Source organism: Pongo abelii, chromosome 12 (genome assembly GCF_028885655.2).
Source record: "Pongo abelii isolate AG06213 chromosome 12, NHGRI_mPonAbe1-v2.0_pri, whole genome shotgun sequence".
Lineage (NCBI taxonomy): Eukaryota > Metazoa > Chordata > Mammalia > Primates > Hominidae > Pongo > Pongo abelii.
In genome coordinates, this window is record NC_071997.2 from 108520156 (window position 1) to 108542855 (window position 22700).

The window sequence follows — 22700 nt, forward strand, 5'->3', positions numbered from 1 at the left end:
ATCTTTAGTATTTTGGAAAGTCAACCAGTGTTGACTTGAGATAATGATTAGGGAAATGCTTGTCCGTAGGGGGAAAGTAGAATCTGTTAATGGTAGAATCGTGTTTTCCTTCAAGGAGTTAGGTCTTAAGCCTATGCTTCCAAGGATCTGGAGTAATCTACATTAGTAATACCCCTCCAGGTGGCATAACCCGCCATGACCAAGTTGGATTTACCTCAGCCATACAAAGATGATTTAACATACAGAAAAGTTTAATGTAATTTACTTTATAAACAGACTAAAGGAGAAAACGATTATGCTCATCTCATTAGATACAGGAAAGGTTTTTGATAAAATTTAATATCCATTCATGATTTTAAAAGTAAAACTTATTAGCAAACTAGTAATAGAAGTTCCTTAACATAAAAGAGATAATCTATCATTCTATTAAGATTGAGAACAACTTGGCTGGGCGCAGTGGCTCACGCCTGTAATCCCAGCCCTTTGGGAGGCCGAGGCAGGTGGATTGCCTGAGCTCAACAATTCACGACCAGCCTGGCCAACATGGTAAAACCCCGTCTCTACTAAAAATGCAAGAATTAGCTGGGCGTGGTGGCATGAGCCTGTAATCCCAGCTACTTGGGAGGCTGAGGCAGGAGAATTGCTTGAACCTGGGAGGCGGAGGTTGCAGTGAGCTGAGATCGCGCCACTGCACTCTAGCCTGGGCGACAGAGCGAGACTCCATCTCAAAAAAAAAAAAAGATTGAGAACAACTCTTAATGAATTCTGGTTGGTTTATTTTTTTCTTGCTTAACTGTTATGTGTAACAAGGACCTCCTGGAAGTAGTGACTTAACGCAGAGGAATAGGTCTAAGGACAGGAATTTTTACATCACCATAGTCAAATAGAGGAAATACTTGGCAAGCTTTGTGGTGCGCTTCAAATCTTACTAATTTGCATAGACTATTGTGTATGCATTTTTCATTTGTCCAATAAATATTTATTAAATATCCATATTGTACTAGACTCTCTGTTAGCTGGAGACACCTTGATGAAAGACAGTCTTGTTGTCAAGAAACTCACTTCAGTGGAGGAGACAGTCATATAGTTGGAAGACACTGTGATAGAGGAATATACAGAATGGCACAAGGAAGCTCATTAACTCTGACACCGGAGGGAATAGGGTTAGTAAGGGAATACTTATAGCTCTATTTTAAAGGACAAGTTGGAGGGCTAAGCCTGCAGCCTTGTTGAGATCAGACATTAATTTGGCTCCTTTTTACTCTCCTTTTAAACTTAGTACTCTCCTCATTTTTAACTTCAATAATAATAGCTAACACTTATTGAGAACCTATGTGCTCTGCACTATAATAAGCACTTTATATGTATTAACTCATTTTATCCTCACAACAACTCTGTGAGGCATGTATCATAACAAGCTTCCCCAACCCGTGGTCCACAGGCCACATGCGGCCCAGGACGGCTTTGAATGCAGCCCTACACAAATTTGTAAACTTTCTTAAAACATGAGGTTTTTTTTTGCAATTTTATTTATTTATGTATTTATTTTTAGCTCATCAGCTATCGTTAGTGTATTTTACATGTGGCACAAGACAATTTTTCCTCTTTCCATGTGGCCCAGGGAAGCTAAAAGATTGGACACCCTTGTACTGTAATTAACCTCATTTTACTGATGAGGAAACTATAAAATAACTTTCCTAAGGTTATACAGCTAGTATACAGAGCCTGAGTCAAGCCTTGTTAGTCTTATTCCAGACCCATGCTCCTCATCACTAAACCACCTTGCTTCTCTATATATTGTAACCACTATATTCTTCTGCTTTTCAATAGAATTTAGAGAAAGGTACAACAAATAAAACCCTCGAAGCTGAGAGCTGTGGAAATTTTGCTATAAAAGCAGTATGCATTATTATTGGCTTAAGTTGTAAATGTTTTGCTCAGACATGTTGGACATAGTCTCTGGACAGCATGCTGTACTTAGATCAAATCTATTTCAATCAAGTAAAAGGTTCACTTATAAAATAGTTATCTCTGAAAAGAAATGGAGTTTGGAGTTGTGTTATTGTGTATAGGTTGATACCAAAAAACATTTTTTACCAAAACATTCTACCCAAATATTGTCCAGCTCTCACCTTTGCCATGAAGTTTCTTTTGATTACTCTTAAGTCCCCCCGCCCCCACTTCTTTCCTCCAGCCTTCTTTTTCTACTCTCTCGTTCAGGATTCTGTAGATTCCAAATGAAAGAAATTTAGTTCAAAATAATTAAGCTAATGAGTGATTATTAGAAGTATCCTAGGACCACTAAGTGAATCCATGGAAGGGCTGCTGGACAGGGGCAGTTCCTAGGTCTCCGAGCCATGATATTGAACATTCAGCTTCTGTAGTACCCTTTCTCTCCACCTCAGTCTCTCATCTTTACTTCTCTTTTTTCTGAGTTGATTTTATTCCTATTCCCAGATCTTATTTGGTTGTGAGGCAGCTCCAGGTTTACTTTATCCCAGTTTAATGAGCTGAAGAAAGGTTTCTTTCTCCCCACTTCAATATATGTGAATCCCAGGAAAATATTCTCGGCCAGCTTGGATTATGCTTATGTCCTTTGGACCAGTCGTTTCTGAGCAGGGAAGTAAGGTGCTGTGATTGTTTAGGTCAGGAATAAACAATTATGCCTGGTGGGAATGGGAGGAGCTCTGAGTTGGAGGAGCTCTGAATGGGAGGTCTGCTCTGAGCAGACCTTTTAAAACCACATAAGATGTTGGGAGGAAGGTGGAAAGATCAGTTTCCCAGAGGAAGGCAGGGTGCTATTGAAGAAGAGGAAGAGAAAATGCTGAACAGATAATCACAAGTTCCTGCTAAGGAATTTACCTCTGCCCTGCATGTTGACACTTGCCTCTACATTGAGATTGTGAACTGTTTAAAGACAAAGTCTGTAGACTTGGGAGTCAGCCTTGTATTGGAGCCCCTTGGAATGCTTTCTAGCACTTAGCATACAACTAGATGTTCAATAAGCAGTTGTTTATTTCAACCTCTGTTTGGAATGCTTTTCATTATTTTGGCTCATGGTGGTCATGATTTTAGGCAGATATCTTTTCCATTTTTAGTTTTAAACTAAATTATTTAATAATTTTGTGTTTAGTTCAAGATCATATTGGATAAAAATAACTTGGTTAAACTACATATGTCAAAAACATGACCGAACAAAATTTCTCTTCAGATGTTATAACAAGCGAATTATTCCCCCATATTTTTAATGGATTGCTTTTTTTAATTGAAAATGATGCACCAAATCAAAGCGTCGGCTTATTAAAGATTCTGTGTTCCGTAGAAATGAACTGATGGAAAAGTAGATTATTTTAATGTGTTTATCTCAGGAGCTATATGGTTTAAATACTTAAGGTTTTTTTATCATCTAGATATTTTTTAAAACTTTAAATCTTTTAAATTTAGTTCAACTTGCTATAGGATTTTTATCTTTTAATGCAAATGCCACATTAATACATATGACAAGCATATTTAAATCATTCACGTATTAACTTATTTTCTTTTTCTCCTTAGGAGCTGAGAGAAACCTACAACACACAGCAGTTAGCCCTTGAACAACTTTATAAGATCAAACGTGACAAGTTGAAAGAAATTGAAAGGAAAAGATTGGAACTAATACAGAAAAAGAAACTAGAAGATGAGGCTGCAAGGTAATATAGCTAATATATTTATTGTGCTATATTGCCATTAGAATTGTAGTTTTGTTACTCATATCTTTAGTTTATGAAAATTTAAGGAATATAAAGGGATTATCCTAATCAGATTCTAGATCTCATAAGTTCAGTCCTTTTAGGGGTCAAGTTTGCAGTACCTGATTTTATTTTCTACTAGTGAAAAATAACAGACTTTGGAGTCAAACCTGTATTAGAATTCTTGCTCTTCCATTTACTACCTGGGTGACCTTGGTTAAGTTATTTTATCTTTCTGAACCTCAGTTACTCCATCTGAAAATAGAGACAATAATGCATATCTCATAGGTAAATGTATTAAATAAAATAATACAGCTGGAACTGGGCGTGGTGACACACGCCTGTAGTCCCAAGCTATTTGGGAGGCTGAGGCAGGATGATCACTTGAGCCCAGGAGTTCAAGGCCAGCCTGGGCAACATAGCAAGACCTTGTCTCTTAAGTTAAAAAATAAAATAATATAGCTAAAGAGCCAAGTATAATTTGTTGCACATAGTAAACACTCATTAATTCCATCTTTCCTTGGTAAATCTATTAGTTTCCTGAAAGATCATAAAAGCAGAATACTTAATTGTATATAGTAATACTGAATGTAGAATGCCACATTGATGCATTTCTCCTTTTATCACTGAGATATATTAATTGCCTCCATTTATAGTAAGGAGAAGTAAGACATTTGTGGTATCCAAAGCCTAGAATTATTCATTTAGAAATTTGCATGGTATTTTTCTGCCATTAAGATTCTTTTTCTAATACATTCTTCTCTTTCTTCCAAGTTCTCTAGTATCAGAAAGTAGTATAATTAGTTAACAAATACGGATGAACCAGTATTTTTTTGCCTTGGTAAAGAGTAGATGAGTAATTTCTATGAAAAAGCTAATAGTTACTAGGGAGGCAAGAAAGATATATTACCATTTAGCATGCCTCTATTCTTAATGGTTTCAAAGTAGCCACCTCCAACACATTTTTTTGAGTGGCTGTTGTCAGCTGTGATGCTGGTAGACTTTGGATTACTCCTCATAATTCTAATAGGAGATTCAGACAGTTAAACAAATAACTGTAATATCGTTTACTCCTAGACCCCCATTTCTTTATTTTGAGACAGGGTCCTTGCTCTGTCACCCAGGCCGGATTGCAGTGGCATGATCAGGGATCACTGCAGCCTCAACCTCCTGGGCTCAAGCAATCCTCCCACCTAAGCTCCCACTGAGTAGCTGGGAATATAGGCAAGCACCACCACTCCCTGCTAATTTTTTTTGAATTTTAATAGGGGTGAGGCCTCTCTGTGTTGTCCAGGCCGGTCTCAAACTCCTGGGCTCAAGCGATCTGCCCGCCTTGGCCTTCTAAAGTGCTGGGATTACAGGCATGAGCCACTGCACCTGGTGATCTAGACCCCTGTTTTTTTGGCCTCCTAACGAGATAATAGAATAATATAGAAGTAGAGAAAGTAAAGTTCAAACCAAGTAGCTCTTATAGCTCTTATTTACTGCTTAACTTGTGCCACTTAATTACATAAGGGAGCTGTGCAGTGGTTCCACAGCTAATCCTTATGTCAGAACTTTCTATTGACATATGCAGTTACCTTAATCTTTCTTCATCGTGTTCACAATTCCTTTCAGGCCAAAAGATTATACTAGTTATATGCGTTTAATTTCATTCATCATCCTTGCACATTATCTTAGGTAGTAGAGAAGAGAAATCAAAGAGAGCAGAAGTACATATAGGACCTACTCAGTCTGAAGCTGGGTCTTAGTACCACATCTTGGTTTGATTGGCCATTTGCCCAGGTATATTCCCTTCTTTTCCCCAAGGTATTGGTAATAGGTTTTCACATTTTAGATGTGGCCTCTTTGCCCTTTGCCCAGCTTCTGAGGCATCCTGTGGCCCTGGACCAGTTTCTCAACTACCAACTCTTACATAAAGTTTACCAGAATTCTGGCATGGTTTCCTGCAGGGTGAGCTCAGCCAAGTACCACCCATCAGTAAACCTAGAGTAGAGGGGCCTGACATCCTTTCCTTAAATTAAGCAAGGAGACTTATCCAGGTTGTCCTAGTCTCATATTTATGTGGCCATGATAACCTGGCAGAAGGAGTTGATGGAAAGAATGAAGAGCTAAAAAAATATATAGAAAATTTTAATTTAATGAGCCCTCTGGTTTTTTTGTTGTGCTAAATATGTGCTAAGTACTCTGATAGTGATATTTATAATGCCATAAAAATTCAAATGAAAGCGAATTAAATATTAATTACTAGGCTTGGAAAAGTGTCCCAGAAAGTTACAGAGGAACTGAGAAAGGGGTTATTAGTTGAAATTAAGTGAGGACTGCAAGAGAAGCATTTTCCTCACAGAAGAACCAGAAGTCAGTTATGAAAGTTGCCAGAGGAAGCGTTCTATGACATGATAGAGGATGAAGGAGGTTTGGAAAGTGTTGGAAGGAATCTAGTAAATGGGCTAGTGAACCAGCAGTATGAAGTCTGAAACAGTTGGGAGATAAGGAGAAAGCATTGATGACTAAGGGCCTACAATATTTTGAATTATCCAGGATTTCGAGATTCCTTCAGGAATTAAGGAATAAAGATGTGGAATTATGCCAAGGTTCCCACTTTGGAAGGGTATATATGCTGACAAATCTCAGGAATGTATCCAGCTATAGTCTTCACTGCCCTGATAGTGCTGAGTCTTGGAGAAGGTGCTAAATTTAGTGGTGGCAGCTCTACCTCTGAGTAAGGTTGTGAAAATACATGCAAAGGAGAACTATAAGATGCATGAGTTCTAATACTAAAATAATTGATCACAGATCACCTTGACTGGCTGGAAACCAAACTGTAGCTGTGTTAGATTTCATTGAAATGTTTACCAAAGCACGTGGACCTAGAGAGGAGAAATGCTCTATTATCTAAGCAAACAAAAAAGACTTTTTGAAGTAACAATATAAAAAGTAGACTGGGCGCAGTGGCTCATGCCTGTAATCTCAGCACTTTGAGGCCAAGGAGGGAAGATTACTTGAGGCCAGGAGTTCCAGACCAGACTGGGCAACATAGCAAGACCCTGTCTCTACAAAAAAGAAATTAAAAAGTTGGCTAGGTATAGTGGCATGTGCCTGTAGTACTAGCTACTTTGGAGGCTGAGGCAGGAGGATCACTTGAGCCCAGGAGATCCAGGCTGCAGTGACCTGTGATTGAACCACTGTACTCTAGCCTGGGCCATAGAGTAAGACCCTCTCTCTTAAAAAAAAGAAAGTAGGTTATTTTTCTAGAAGCATTTCCTATTTCCACAGCAACAACGACTAAACCCCTGAAACAAAGATTAGACAGGACAGTGAGAATAACAGCTGGAAGACAGTTCTTGTCAAGTATCTGGAGAGAAAGGAAGGAAACTTAGATGTAATTTTTAGATTTATTTGCTAAATGGTTCCATTTCAACCTTTTTCTTTTTTTCTTGAGTTTGGAGGTTGGTTAGCAGGAGGGAATTTTTGGGTGTGGGAAATTGTCAGTCATATACCCCAGTGCATCCACTAATCAATCCAAAGCTTCCAAAGCTTTTCTTGATTGATTGATTTGTTTTCCTTTCACCTCTGATCTCAGCAGTTTCTCCCCACCCCTGTACTAATACTACATTGCTAGTTCTTCACCTTGACAGGAACTAGATCTTATAGTATGTTTTTATTTAGTGTAAAAAATTTCTAGGACATTATGCAAACTCTTTTTCTTTTATGTAAAGGAAAGCAAAGCAAGGAAAAGAAAACTTATGGAAAGAAAATCTTAGAAAGGAAGAAGAAGAAAAACAAAAGCGACTCCAGGAAGAAAAAACACAAGAAAAAATTCAAGAAGAGGAACGGAAAGCTGAGGAGAAACAACGTAAGGATAAGGATACTTTGAAAGCTGAGGAGAAAAAACGTAAGGATAAGGATACTTTGAGACAGTAGAACAAAAGCAACAAGAAAAAAATGACCTGATAAGACACAAAAAAAGGGAAGAAAATTAGAAAGATACTAATTGTAGAGTCAAAAAACCTTTTTATAAATTAAGCTTGGATTAAAAGCCTGTAGGCGTATTAAAACAGACTGAAATTTTAACACAGTAGTAGAAATCTTAGCACAGCAGGAGAAAAGAAGATAGTTACTACTGATTGTGAAAAGACTCTGATGTGGTTTTCATAATTGAAGTAAAATAGTTTTAAATATTTTATTCAACCACTATAACTAAGCTATTTATTTTAATGAAACAACAGTAAAATTTTGATACACCTCAGTCCATTTCTACAATACTTTTAGTAGTATTGTATCTCTTTTAGATACATAAACCCTTTGAATCATTATTAATGATACAGTGTGTTGAAATTTTATAAGTTAAAGCATTTATTCTAAAGATGAACAAAGTAAACAATTTTATTCTTATCAAATTCAGTATATTTGTGTATTCTTCCACTATTTTCCTTTTAGAACCATTCTGATAGATCTATAGATTTTTCTTCAGCCATCCCTGTTAACTTGCTAATCTTCTCTTTTGAGACCCCCCCTTTTTGTCCTTTTCTTCCCTGTTATATTCAGACCTCCACAGATCAAACCAAGCCTCTCTTTGCTTGGTCTCCTTCCACTTTGTACAGCTCAGCCTGGCCCCCACTCCTGCACTTTCCTTTCTACCCATGTGTGTGCTTCATCCTGCAAGTCATCTCTTTGTTTTTCTGCCTCCTACCTTACTTAAGATGAGCATCCTTGTTTGCTTTTTTATTAGATGACTAGTCAAGATACTGAAATCCTAACAAGTCTGTATCAAGTGGATTTTCATTGTACTATTTGGTGCTCGATTTTTTCTTTTAGGTTTTAGAGCTCTTTATTGAGTCATAGCAAAGATATGTATACATGTAAGTTGCAAATAATGACAATTGTCTTCTCTTTAGGTGAGACAGCCAGTGTTTTGGTGAATTATAGAGCATTATACCCCTTTGAAGCAAGGAACCATGATGAGATGAGTTTTAATTCTGGGGATATAATTCAGGTAGGAAATGAAGTCTTTTTTTTTTATCATTAATAACCTAAATACATTGTAATATATTAGTTTCTGTAGTAATGTTGACCATTAATTTCATATATTTACCTTTGTAAAATATTTCTTAAACATTACCTCATTTGGACTTTACAACATACTTCAGAGCTGCATAGGACAGTTATTATTACTAAGTTCTAGCCAAGGAAGCTTAAACTCACACAAGTTGTAACTGTCAGCATTGCAGTGCCAGAATGGGATGCAGGTATGTGTTTTTTTATTTCCAAATCCAGCGTTGTTTCTACTGTGCCATACAGCAACTGTTAAAAGAATTGAAGGAGTTAGATTCCACAGCCCTAACTGGATACAGGCAATTTGTTTCTTGGAACAAAAGTCTTTATTATATTATCACAATCCATATAAAATAGATGAATAAGAGAAGATCCCAGGAATAGTGTTTGATAGAGCCAGTAGGACATAATGGAAAGAGTACAGGCTTTAGAAGCACACAAACTTGGATTTTAGTCTCTGCTTCTGTTTTCTTCTTGTTAAAGTAATATTAACCAGAGTATCTAGCCAGTGCCTGTTTCCCCCGCTCCCCCTGCACTGTCACCAGTTAGTGTGATTTATCAGTTAGGTGGCAAATGTTTAATGATACTAGGTAAAAAAATTTACCAAAACTCTAGCACCCAAGATAAACCCCAAACACACATTCCTCTCTTGCCATTGCCGCTGTTAGTAGTGCCGGAGCTGTGCCCGAGCAGGGGGAGAGGTTTCTTCTACAACCAGCCCAAGTCCACTGTCTGCTGTTCCTACCATTCCTCCTCTCCTTGTTGTTGATGGTAATGTCTGGATGAAGAGATACAACCTATCTCTGGGCGTGTTTGGTCAAGAGTTTACTTATATTTTTGGTTATATTTTTTATTTCAACAAATTTTTTTGAGGGCTGACTATGTTAGACTAGGGATTTAGTGAATAAGACATCTCTGCTCTTAACACGCTTGTAGTCTAATGAAAAAGCGTGACAACCTAAAGCAGTAGAGGAAGGAAGGTAAGGAAAAGGTTGTAGACTGCTACCAGCTTTAGCACAGACCTCTCCCATGGTCAGAGAGCCATTCTGGTGGCAGTGACAACAGAAACATAAAGTTAGCTGTGTGTCTTGGGTGCTCGTGTACTCTGCTGAATCGTTAACATAAAGAATTAGTCATGAGTTACTACTGTCAGTCATGAGTTGCCTGATTTGAACAAATTGGTTAAAGATGGTGTCATTTCCTAAGAGGAAAAATCAGAGGGGGCATATATAAGTAGAATTATGAGTTCAGTTTTGTATGAGTTTCAGATGTCCAGGCAGTAGTAGTTGGATCTCCAGAGGTACCTAGAGAGATGTCAGGCAGCGGTCTGGGCTGAGAATGTAAATCTGGATGTCGCCAGTGTGATGTGACGGTGATGGAAGACATGAGAGTAATGGAGCTCATCCAGGGGAGTAGTAACGTGAGAGAGAAGAGGATTGAGGATGCAGTTCCTGAGAAACATGGACACTGAAGGAATTATTAGAGGAAGTGGAGCCTTAAAAGGAGTGACTAGAAGTAGGAAAAAAAAAAAAACCAGGAGAGTTTAATGTTAGGGAACTTTGAGAAGAGTGATCTGCAAGTGAGATAAAACAAGGACTAAAAAAATTATTAGATTAGCAATAGCACAGATGTTGTTAACCTTGAGGACAGCAGTATCAGTTAAGTGGACTAGTAGAGCGAGAAGCCAGATTTCAGTGAGTTGGAATAAATTGGTAGAGAGGAAGAGGAGACAGTGAATATATAAAACTCTTTGAATGAGCTTGGCTTTGAAAGGGAGAAGGAGAGAAGGTAGTAAATAATGAGAAATGTGGGTTGAGGGAAGTTTTTTTTTTTTTAAAGTTGGCTGAAGCTTGAACAAGTTTAAATAATAATAGAAAGGATCTGCAGAGAGGAAGCAGGTTAATGATAATGGAAAGAGTATAAATACTGATAAAGATTGTTTTTTCTTATTAAAGTATAATTTATATATAGCAAAGTGTACAACCGTAAGTATACAGCTCAAAGAATGTGTACACATCTGTATATCTGTGAAGCCCCCCTCAGATCAGTGTGTAGAACATACAGCATCAGGAAGGCACTTCATGTTCCTTGTCAAACCTCCCTGTTCTGACTAATAGATGGAGATGAGGAAGATTCTTGAAAAGTCTAGAAGGCTAGAATCTGGAGCCCTGGAAGAGAGTGGTAGAAGGATTGAATACCTTTTCCTTTGTGATTAGAGGGCAGGAAGAAAGGGTGGGAGAGATTATAAGTAAATTTTGCTGAAGTAGAAGATGAAGTCAGGTCCCAGGGCTTCCAAATTCCTGGTAAGATAGGAGGCAAGGTCTGATCAACTTAATGGATGAGGGTGTTACCGGAGGTTTCATTGAAAGTGAAAAGGATTAGAAATTCCACTGAGTCTTGGCCACATTTTCAATGACAAGTTGAAATGTTTTTCTAGCCTTCTAATCTGTTAATGCTATTTTGCTAGCATTAATTAAGAAGTAGTTAAGAAGAAGTAATAAGTAGTTTTGCTAGGCCTGTGAGAATTTATGTAAAATGTTCAGTTTAACTCAGTATGTAAATTGACAACTAAAAATTAATTACAACTATAAATGACAGATGTGAAAGAGATTAAAATTGACCTCTTACTAAAACAACTTGGCCTAACTACAGAATAAATGAATGAGATTTTTCTTCTTGATTGGGTTGAAAACACTAGGAAAAAGTGTTACAGAAATTAATACTTTTAAAAGCTTTTGGCCAGGTGCAGGTGCACACCTGTAATCCCAGCACTTTGAGAGGCCGAGGCAGGAGTATCACGTAGGTACTGGAGTTAGAGACCAGCCTGGGCAACATAGGAAGACCCTGTTTCTACAAAAAGTAAAAAAAAATTAGCGGGGCTTGGTGGTGTGCACCTGTAGTCCCACCTGCTCTGGAGACTGAGGTGGCAGAATCACTTGAGCCCAGGAGGTCAAGGCTACAGTGAGCTGTGATTGCACCACTGCACTCTAGCCTGGGTGACAGAGTAAGACCCTGTCTCAAAAGTCAGCCAGCCAGTCAAGTCAGTCAGTGAAGGGAGGTAGAAAGGAAAGTAGGAAGGGCATGTAAGTAAATGTGGTAAATGTGTGTGTGTGTATGTATGTATGTATGTACGTATGTGTACCTATATATAGCCAATACTCATAGCTTACGGTGATTCCTTTCCTTAAGACCATACTTTTTTTTTTATATACTTTAAGTTCTGGGATACATGTGCAGAACGTGCAGGTTTGTTACATAGGTATACATGTGCCATGGTGGTTTGCTGTACCCATCAACCTGTCATCTACGTTAGGTATTTCTCCTAATGCTATTCCTCCCCTAGCCCCCCACCTCCTGACAGGTCCCGCTGTGTGATGTTCCCCTCCCTGTGTCCATGTGTTGTCATTGTTCAGCTCCCACTTGTGAGTGAGAACATGCGGTGTTTGGTTTTCTGTTTCTGTGTTAGTTTGCTGGGAATGATGGTTTTCAGCTTCATCCATGTCCAAGACCATACATTTAAATCAGGTACAATGCTGAGCGTTTTGCAGCATTGAAATACTTTGGTTTGTATAATTCCTCAGGGTTTATTGTATTCTTGTCTGCATTTATATTGCTCTGGCTTAGCTATTTTATTTTATTTATTTATTTATTTTTGAAACCGGGTCTCAATCTGTTACCCAGGCTGGAGTGCAGTGGCGCGATCACAGCTCACTACAGCCTCGACCACCCGAGCTCACGCCATCCTCCCACCTCAACCTCTTGAGTAGTGGAGACTGCAGGCACACACCACCACACCTGGCTAATTTTTTTTTTTTTTTGTAGAGATGGAGTCTCACTATGTTGCCTAGGCTTGTCTCAAACTCCTGGCCTCAAGCAACCCTCTTACCTTGGCTCCCCAAAGTGCTGTGATTACAGGCATGAACCACTGTGCCTGGCAGGCTTAGCTATTCTTAGTCTTAAACTAGATTTACAGGATAATATTTCATAAGTGTTTCCTTTCGTTCTGACTATTTTAGAACTGTTACATTACTGTGACATCATACAGTTTAACCATAGTAGCTCTGGTTTAGGAATTTTCTAAATATTTCATTCATGATGTAATAAATAGCCAGACATATAACATTAAAATGAGAATTATTTACCATAAACATAAATGAAGTTGCCCTAATAATCCATTTATTATTAATTAAGCTTTAAGTCCGTTGTTAATCAAATTTAGAATAATCTATTCAAGTTAACATTTGTTGAGTTTGTAACCATGTGCCTCTGGTGACATACAAAAATGAATAAGGAGACCACAGTCTAGGAAAAAAACAGAAATGTGTATTACTGTACAAAATATAACATGATAAATGTCAATACTAATTTATATGAGTAAGTACTGTGGGAACCCAGAGAATGAAGGAAAAACAACCAAATAGAATTGGGGAACATTTTTCCCAAGGATAGGATGGAGGAAGGCCTTGAAGGATTATGCCTTATATTTGCTTAGTGCTTTACAGTTTCCAAAGTGCCTTCATAAATATACTCAATTTAATTCTGAAAGATACCCTAGAAGAGGGCAGCACAGGTATTTCCCCCCAAATTTGTAGATGACAAAGCACACTAGATAGCATTCATTATCTTAACGAAGGATAACCGGGTAGCATGGCTAAGACCTAAATGTGGTTCTTTTAACTCTCAAGTCTGTAGTGTTTCTTCTAAACCATGTAATATTCTGGGCAGAAGAGAATACCTTAAATAAAACATTGAGGCTTGCATGTACCAGTTGTTTTTAAAGAATGTCATATAACCATTTGCCTAGAATATCGAACAAATGGTAAGAGATGAAGCTAGAAAGGTAAGTTGAAACCTGACAAAGAAACTGTAATTTCAGAGTATTCAAATTCTGCACCAAGAAGTTTGAACTTTTAAGAGCTTTAAACTAGAGAGACAACATCTGTTAGGAGAAAAATCCTAATGGGTCTAAAGTGGCTTACCATAGAGTAAAAGGCATCAAGATTGGAAAAGGAGAAGACAGACTGTATTGATTTGCAGAAGACATGATAATCTATGTAAAAAGTCCCATAGAATCTATTAAGCTACTAGAACTATTTAAATGAGTTTAGCAAGGTTGCAGAATACAAGATCAATATAACAGAATCAGTTGTAGTTCTGTATAGAAAGGATGACTATTCAGAAATTGAAATTTAAAATACCATTTACAATTGCATAAAAATATGAAATACAGATAAAACTGATAAAACATTTGCAAGACCTGTTTATTGAAAATTACAAAGTTTTATTGAGAAAAATTGAAGTCCGAAATAAATGGAAAGATATATAGTGTTCATGGATTGGAAGATTCAGTATTGATAAGAAGTCAATTCTTCTCTTAAGTCCTGTGTAAACAAATTTTTTAGAAAAAGATAAGTCAGTTCTTCTCAAATTCTTACACAGACTCAAAGCAATTTAAATCAAAACTTTAACAGGCAGCCAGGTGCTGTGATCCACACCTGTAATCCCAACACTTTGGGAGACCAAAATGGGAGGATTGCGTGAGACCAGGAGTTCGAGATCAACCTGGGCAGCAAAGCAAGACCTCATCTCTACAACAACAACAACAACAACAACAACAAAAATCTCAGCAGGCTTTTTTTTTTTTTTTTGTAACAAATGACGAGATGATTCAAAAGCAAAACAACTTTGAAAAGGAACAAAGTTGGAAATCTTTTAGTACCTGAATTTAAGGCTTATTATAAAAGTTACAGCAGTCAAAACAGTTGTGATATTAGCATCTAGACAGGAAAATAGATCAATGGAACAGTAGGTAAATAGATTCATGTTACGTGTGTGTGTATGTGTGTATAAACAACAGATTTTTGACAGAAGTGCAAAAGCAACTCAGTGGAAAAAGAACAGTCTTTTCAGCAAATGGTATTGGAACAATGGATATTCATATGCAAAAAATGAATTTCAATTTGTTCCTTGCAACATATACACAGATTAACTCAAAATAGATAAAATGTAATGTAAAATGTGAACCTATACTGTAGAATTTCTAGAAGAAAACAGAAAATCTTAACAACTTTGGGTTACTCAAAGTTTTTTAGTTTCTTAGTTATGATAAAGAATCTAATAAATAGTGTTTCTTTCTTTTTTTTTTTTTTTTTGAGACAGAGTTTCGCTCTTGTTGCCCAGGCTGGAGTGCAATGGCATGATCTCGGCTCACTGCAACCTCCACCTTCCTGGTTCAAGCGATTCTCCTGCCTCCGCCTCCTGAGTAGCTGGGACCACAGGCATGCGCCACCATGCCTGGCTAATTTTGTATTTTTAGTAGAGACAGGGTTTTTCCATGTTGGTCAGGCTGGTCTCAAACTCCCGACCTCAGGTGATCTGCCCCCCTCGGCCTTGCAAAGTGCTGAGATTACAGGCATGAGCCACCGCGCCCAGCCTAATGTTTCTTTTTGAGGAAAACAGTTCTGTAATTTATTGTGGTAATGATTCTGTAACTCTTTGAATATTCTAAAATCCATTTAATTGTGTACTGTAAATGGAAGGATTATATGGAATGTGAATTATATCTCCATAAGCCATTGTTAAAAACAAAAAAGTTAAAACATGTACCTACCATGTGACTCAGCCATTCCACTCTTAGGTATTTACACAAGAGAATTGAAAACATATGTTCATATGAAGACAAATGTTCATAGCAGCTTTATTTGTAATGGCCAAAAACTAGAAAAAACTTAAATGTCTACCAACATTTGACAGGATAAACAAATTGTGGTGTATTCATATGATATAATATTACTTAGCAATAAAAAAAGAACAAACTGTTCTTACTGTATGGATGCCTTGAGTGGAAAAAGGCAGACAAAAAGGATACATATAGTATGATTTTATTTATATACAATTTTAGAAAATGTAATATATAGGACAGAAAACAGGCCAGTGTTTTCATAGAGATGGCAGGGAAGGTCATGGGGAGAAGCAAGCTGGAGGACTTATGGTGGAACAAGAGGAAACTTTTGGGGGTGATGGAAATGTTTGCTATCTTGATTGTGGTGATTTTTCACAGGTATATACATATGTCAAAACATCAAATTTAACACCTTAAACATGAAATTTATATTAATGATATCTCAGAAAGCAGTTTTTAAAAATATGAATGGATTCAACATGATTTTAGTAGATATATAACACTGTCAAGTCTGTGTTTTAGAAAGGTATGGAAAATGGATTGGAGAACGAGACACAGCTACCATATTCATTTATTCAGTGAGTTAAGTGATTTCTACTGTGCTAGACAGTGGGGATCAATAAAGCTCACGGACAAATGGACGAGAGATATGTAAATAAGTCATTATTTACATATAAATAATTTATCTGTAGTAAGTACATATACTTATGTATTAGCTACATAATTGTCATTATGTATATATAATGTATATAATGCTAATTATGACAGTTGTATATGAGATAACTCTGGCTTGGGTTGGGGGAAGTTAGAATCTTGAAGGATGAGTAAAAATCATAATAATCTTAAGTGTGAAATGAAAAAAAGCCTGAAGTAGGGCAGTGAGGGTGGGTTGACAAATTAGAAGAGTCTTTAATGACAAATTCAGTAGTTTGGATGTGGAAGTGTAAAAGAGGTAAGAGCCAAAGATTTTTTATTTAGAATGACTAAATTTTTGGTGGTGTGAATAATAGAGGAATTTAGGAGAAGGAGGGGATGGAGGAGAAAAGTTCAGTTTTAAACTTGACTTGGAAGTTCCCATGGGACATCCACTTGAAGATATCTTGCAAGTAGTTGAAAGTATAGGCATGTCGCTTCGGGAAGAAGTCAGCACTGAGATCATAGCTTTTGGATTCATTATTGCACAGAGGACTGATCAAACTATAGGAGTAAGTGGGCCTATTCAGGAAGGGTATAGAATGAGGAAAGAAAGCCAGTGATGAAACTTGAGGCTGTCCTCAGTGTTTAAGGAACAAGGACCAAGAAGCAGAGGGAGAAACACTGTGAGGATGGAGGATGTCACACTGTAGGATGAAAATGTCTGGGAGAAGAAATGAAATTGATAAATCACCTGACATGTTTACCAGTTGGAAAATAGTATTCAGAGAAGATCTTATTGTTCTGTTAGAGAGTTCAAAAAAACTATGTAACAGGAACAGAAAAAACTAAGCCAAAAACAAAAAAAGTAATGATTATAGGAAAATAAAAAGTTTACAAAAAAGGAAATTTAATCAGCAGCATGCTGCATGACTCAGATGTGAAATATTTAAACATAATCATAATATTATAAACATTAAATAAATTTAAATAAAGATTAAGATATAACAGTATTGGTAGAGTAAGAGGCTGCAATGAAAGAGAGGTCCATCTTCATTTCCCATAGCCAAAAGCCAGTAATGTCTAAAATTGAAAAAATTCAAGAAAAAGCAGTATAAATATGTTATTCAGAAATATAAATGGTGATATAGAAGAAACCAGGAAGAATGGCAGGTTAGGAGTGAAAATCAGGGCATAAGGAGCCGTGAGACAGGGGAGGGTTGTTTTCCCTCATTAGCCATATATAATGCTGTTTGTCTTTGTAAAATATTTTCATGTAACTTGGATAAAATTAAAATTTAAAAAGACAACTTGCCAATCACTGGAAATAGTAGCTGTTAATTTGTGGAAAATGCCTTAGCTATTTAGTTAGATGGGCTTAATTCTGAAAATGAGAACACTATACAATAGTTTTCGTCTCTTTCCATTGTAAATGTGTGAATTTCTAAGCACTGTTAATCCTTCTTTTTATTTCCATAGGTTGATGAAAAAACCGTAGGAGAACCTGGTTGGCTTTATGGTAGTTTTCAAGGACATTTTGGCTGGTTTCCATGCAATTATGTAGAAAAAATGCCATCAAGTGAAAATGAAAAAGCTGTATCTCCAAAGAAGGCCTTACTTCCTCCTACAGTTTCTTTATCTGCTACCTCAACTTCCTCTGAGTAAGTTTTTAGCTAACAGTAAAGTTTATATAGTTCTGCAAATGTGTAAATACCTAATATATAGTGGTGTCAGCCTACTACTTCATCGTAGTGTAATCCGGGTTGTACTCTTCAAGAGTACTTTTTGTTCCAGATTTAATACCGAAATTTAGTAAGTGAAAACATGGGTCAGTAGTTTGTTAATAATTATTTCTTTTCCCACAAATTGTGTGTAAGCATAGTGTATATAATATATAAGTTGATAAATTGGTAGTACCTCATTAAGTTCTAAACAATTAAGTATATTTATATCAAAGTGTTATATTTGCAGACCACTTTCTTCAAATCAACCAGCATCAGTGACTGATTATCAAAATGTATCTTTTTCAAACCTAACTGTAAATACATCATGGCAGAAAAAATCAGCCTTCACTCGAACTGTGTCCCCTGGGTCTGTGTCACCTATTCATGGACAGGTATGTTGTCTGTTATTTTTGTGGGCTTTATTCTTTGAATTTGCTCCTGATTCATATAATACAGAATGAAAATTATGTACAAAGGACCATTCACTCATTTAACCAGAGTTTGTAGCATTCAGTTTCTTTCTTATTCACATGTGAAGTTGAAGAAATGACTATTGCTTAGAGGTTTCTCAACACTTTTTTTTTGTTTTGTTTTGTTTTGAGACAGAGCCTCACTCTGTTGCCCAGGCTGGAGTGCAATGGCACAATCTCGGCTCACTGCAACCTCCGGCTCCCTGGTTGAAGCGATTCTCCTGCCTCAGCCTCTCGAGCAGCTGGGATTACAGGCGCCTGCCACCATGCCTGACTAATTTTTGTATTTTTAGTAGAGACGGGGTTTCACCATGTTAGCCAGGCTGGTCTCGAACTCCTGACCTCAGGTGATCCACCTGCCTTGGCTTCCCAAAGTGCTGGGATTACAGGTGTGAGCCACTGCGCCCGGCCTAGGTTTCTCAACAATTCTTTTCCATAATATCAAGTTGCTAGCAGCTAAGGTTTCTAAGCTCAAAATGTTATTTTTACAAGTCTCATGATATATTGTTCTTGATTTGGTAGTTATTATAATAAAAAGATAAGAGACTTGGGCTTGAGGGGTTTTTTTTGTTTGTTTTTTGTTTTTTTTTCTTAAAGTTATTTGGGAATGTTAGAACTTTTTAACACATATTTAGCCTCTGATTTAGATATAACTATTGCAATAGGATTACATTAACATTATTTTTTAAAATTGCAGACTTCATCAGAATAAAGTCCAAAGTCCTCCAGATTTCACCTTCACTCAAAAAATGCCATGGCCATAGGTTCCAGGCATTTTATTATGTGCTAGAAATTTAAGGAAAAGATAAGTCAAAAAATACCTGACGTTGACACCAGGCACAGTGACTCAGTGCCTATAATCCCAGCTCTTTGGGAGTCCGAGATGGGAGGATTGCTTGAGGCCAGGAGTTTGAGATCAACCTGGGCAATATAGCAAGACCCCATCTCTACAAAAAATTTAAAGATTAGCCGAGCATAGTGGCATGTGCCTGTAGTACTAGCTACTTGGGAGGTTGAGGTGGAAGGATCACTTAAAACCAGTAGTTTGAGGCACAATTAATTACGATCATACCACTGTACTCCAGCCTGGGCAATAGAGTGAGCCCCTGTCTCTAAAAAAATTTTTTAAAACCAGAAACTCACCATTCAGTAGATCATAATCTAATGAACATGACAGACATATAAATAACTGTAAAGCATGAGAAATGCTGTATTAAAGATATCTACAAGGTGTGTAGGGGGTATATAGAGAAGAGAGCATCTTACTCAATTGGTGAGAATTGGAGCAGCCTTCACAAAGGGCAAGGTATTTGAGTAGGGTCTTCAAAGATAAGATTTCACCAAACAAAGAAGGAAAGTTATTCCCATGAAAGAACAATTTGGGGAAAGTCACCAAGGCATGTTAACACAAGATATTTGCAGGAAACAAGAATTGTTAATAATATGGCTGGAGTACAGGATTCATGGAGAAAGGGTTAAGCGAAGTTGGAGAGAGAGGTTGAGGTTTATTTGGGAGGCATTTAATACCGTGCTAGGCAACTTGGCAGTGGAAAGTCCCTGAAGATTTTTAAGAGTGAAGTTATTGTGTATGTTTTAGAAAGATAATTCTGGCACTAACAAAGGCTGGATTAGCATTAGCAGAAGAAAACAACCAGTTAAGGAAGGATATTACAATAGCTAAATAACAAGAGATGATGGTTTGAACAAGTGTTATGGTAATTAAGATATAAGAAAGAGGAGATAGATTTAGAAGATTATTAGGAATTGATATTAAATAGATAATCCATTGAATGTGGAGAGTGAGGAAGAAATAGGAGTTAAAGATAGTTCTTCAGTCTTTAGCTTGAGCAACCTAAAGGATAGTAGTATCCTTGTCTTTGGTAGACAGTGCAGGAGGAATGGGTTTGGTAGGTTCTAAAAATGATTACGTTTCAGCCATGCTAAGTTTAAGCTATGTGTATTAGGGACAGCTTGGTAGAAACACCCAGTATGCAGTTTGATATACAAGTCTGGAGATCAGGAGATAAAATTACACTGAAAATATAGATTTTAGAAGTCATAGACATAATTAAGAGTATTTAGGGAAGTCCTGTGGAACAGTAAGGGAAAAGGGTTGGACAAAAGAGGAGCCATCAATCACCAGAGAGTCAGCTTCAGGAACTACAAGGCTTGATGTTAGCTGTTTAGAGATCAAGAGGAATAAGGGTTTGGAAGAAGCTTTTGGCTTTGATGTTATTATTAATAACCTTGTCTGGAAGAGGTTCAGTAGTGTGATGAGTGCTGAACCTAAATTAGAAGTGATCAAGGAGTGAAATTGGAAAAAAAGTTTAAGACTATTATTTAAGGAATTCAGAAGTAGAAGCAAGTAGAGAAGTAGATTGAAGGGAAGGACTTAATGTTATGAAATATTTTTAGAAAATGAAAGGGTATAATAGAAGACTTGGAGAATAAGTGAAGAGTTTAGCCTTATTAAAGGAACAAAACACTCCTTCCTTTGAGAGAGGAGGGAAAGAAAGAAGAATGAATAGAATAGGAGGAAGTTAAGAGAAAAGCAGAGAAACAGAGGGAGCCAAGCATGCCAATTTTCTTCCCTAGTGGAGTAAACGGAATTACCTTGCAAGCTGGAAGAGAAAAAAGATTTACAGTAACACTCCTTTTTCATTTGTTCCATGATATATATTTCGTGGATGTATGAATACATTTCTTGAGTACACATTATTTACCTTCTCTACCAGTGATGTGATGAGGTTTCTTTGAATGGTGGGTTTTCGGTCTGTCTTAACAGAATGCTAGTCACATAGTTGTCTGTCATGTATAATTTAAAGTCAGTTAGTAGACTAAGGTTATCTTAAGTCACCACGACACCAAACTGGACTGCTGTTTGAACAGTAAGTATGTTATATACACAGAAACAGAAATCATGGTTACCGTTGCCTTTTAAAAATTTTTGGTGGTTTTGTATTCATAGGGACAAGTGGTAGAAAACCTAAAAGCACAGGCCCTTTGTTCCTGGACTGCAAAGAAAGATAACCACTTGAACTTCTCAAAACATGACATTATTACTGTCTTGGAGCAGCAAGAAAATTGGTGGTTTGGGGAGGTGCATGGAGGAAGAGGATGGTTTCCCAAATCTTATGTCAAGATCGTTCCTGGGAGTGAAGTAAAACGGGAAGAGTAAGCATCTTTATGTGTTTCCATGAGATGTGGATGTTGGTATTTTCACTAGTGAGTCAGCCATGGTCTGATTGAGTGTATAATAAAATAACAATTTTATACTTGAGTTTGAATATCAGAAAGGTAATTCTGGCCGGCTGTGGTGGCTCACACCTGTAATCCCAGCATTTTGGGAAGCCAAGGCAGGCAGAACACTTGAGCCCAGGGGTTTGAGACCAGCCTGGGTGACGTAGTGAAACCCTGTCTCTACAAAAAATACAAAAATTAGCCGGGCCTGGTGGTGCATGCCTGTAGTCCCAGCTACTTGGGAGGCTAAGGCGGGAGAATCTCTTGAGCCCAGGAGGCAGAGGTTGCAGTGAGCCAAGATGACGCCACTGTACTCTAGCCTGGATGACAGAGTGATACCCCGTATCAAAAAAAAAAAAAAGAAAAAAGAAAGGTAATTCTTAGGATGAAAAAAGCATACTTCAGGTATTTGTTTCAGTTTAGAATATCTTTCATTCTAGTTATTTCAGATTTCATAAAATTTTCAAGCTACTCAAATTATAGTTCTGTTGCTCTTTTTGTTTTTGAGACAGGGTCTCCCTCTGTTGCCTAGGCTAGAGTACAGTGGTGGATCATGGCTCACTGCAGCCTCAACCACCCAGCCTTAAGCAATCCTCCCACCTCAGCTTCCCAGGTAGCTGGGACCACAGGTGCACGCTACCATGCCTGGCTTATTTTTAAATTATTTGTAGAGATGGGGTTTTGCTGTGTTACCCCAGGCTGTTCTCAAACTCCTGGGCTCAAGCGATCTTCCTGCCTCCACCTCCCAAAGTGCTGGAATTACAGGTGTGAGCCACCTCACCTGGCCACTTCTTTGTACGATAAATCAGTTAGAAAAGTTACTTCTCATTTTCTTTCAAGCATTTCTCCCTTGTTTACTATAAATTGTCAATATTTAAGTAACTCTTTACTGAGGGCCTCCTCTTTGCCAAATTGGGGCATTCCCATTTCTGAGTCTCCAAGATTCCTTGAATATAACTTCTCTTATTGCTTATAGCACTCTGCATTATAGTTACTGATTTTTTTTAAACCAGTGTCCCTTATTAGATCATAAGCTCCATGAGGTTGGGATGCATGTCTTTTTTTTAATTTGTTCATTTTTCAGTTTCTTCATGCCTGTTCTAATCCTAATGCATAGTAGATGCTCAGTCATATTAGCTGAGTGAATCAGGAGAGGCGTGAATGAATG

The 22700-nt window shown here is 37.4% G+C and overlaps 1 protein-coding gene and 1 non-coding gene across 13 annotated transcripts in view; both read left to right on the plus strand.

The window, feature by feature from the left end:
• Positions 1-22700, plus strand: part of ITSN2 (intersectin 2) — a 158389-nt gene that overhangs the window by 82186 nt on the left and 53503 nt on the right. For 9 of the 12 annotated variants that reach the window (XM_054548300.2, XM_063713756.1, XM_054548302.1 and 6 more), the window contains 6 exons: positions 3553-3689; positions 7448-7623; positions 8627-8724; positions 17578-17759; positions 18070-18214; positions 21261-21466. In XM_054548300.2, coding sequence (XP_054404275.1) covers positions 3553-3689; positions 7448-7623; positions 8627-8724; positions 17578-17759; positions 18070-18214; positions 21261-21466 — 944 coding nt within the window. Of the gene's footprint in view, positions 1-3552; positions 3690-7447; positions 7624-8625; positions 8725-17577; positions 17760-18069; positions 18215-21260; positions 21467-22700 lie in introns of all 12 variants that reach the window. The other 3 variants (XM_024242351.2, XM_024242353.2, XM_054548303.1) reach the window with 2 other exon arrangements.
• On the plus strand, positions 5663-5790 carry LOC112132195 (small Cajal body-specific RNA 21). The gene has a single exon (XR_002914002.1). It is a non-coding gene; the product is annotated as a small Cajal body-specific RNA 21 (non-coding RNA).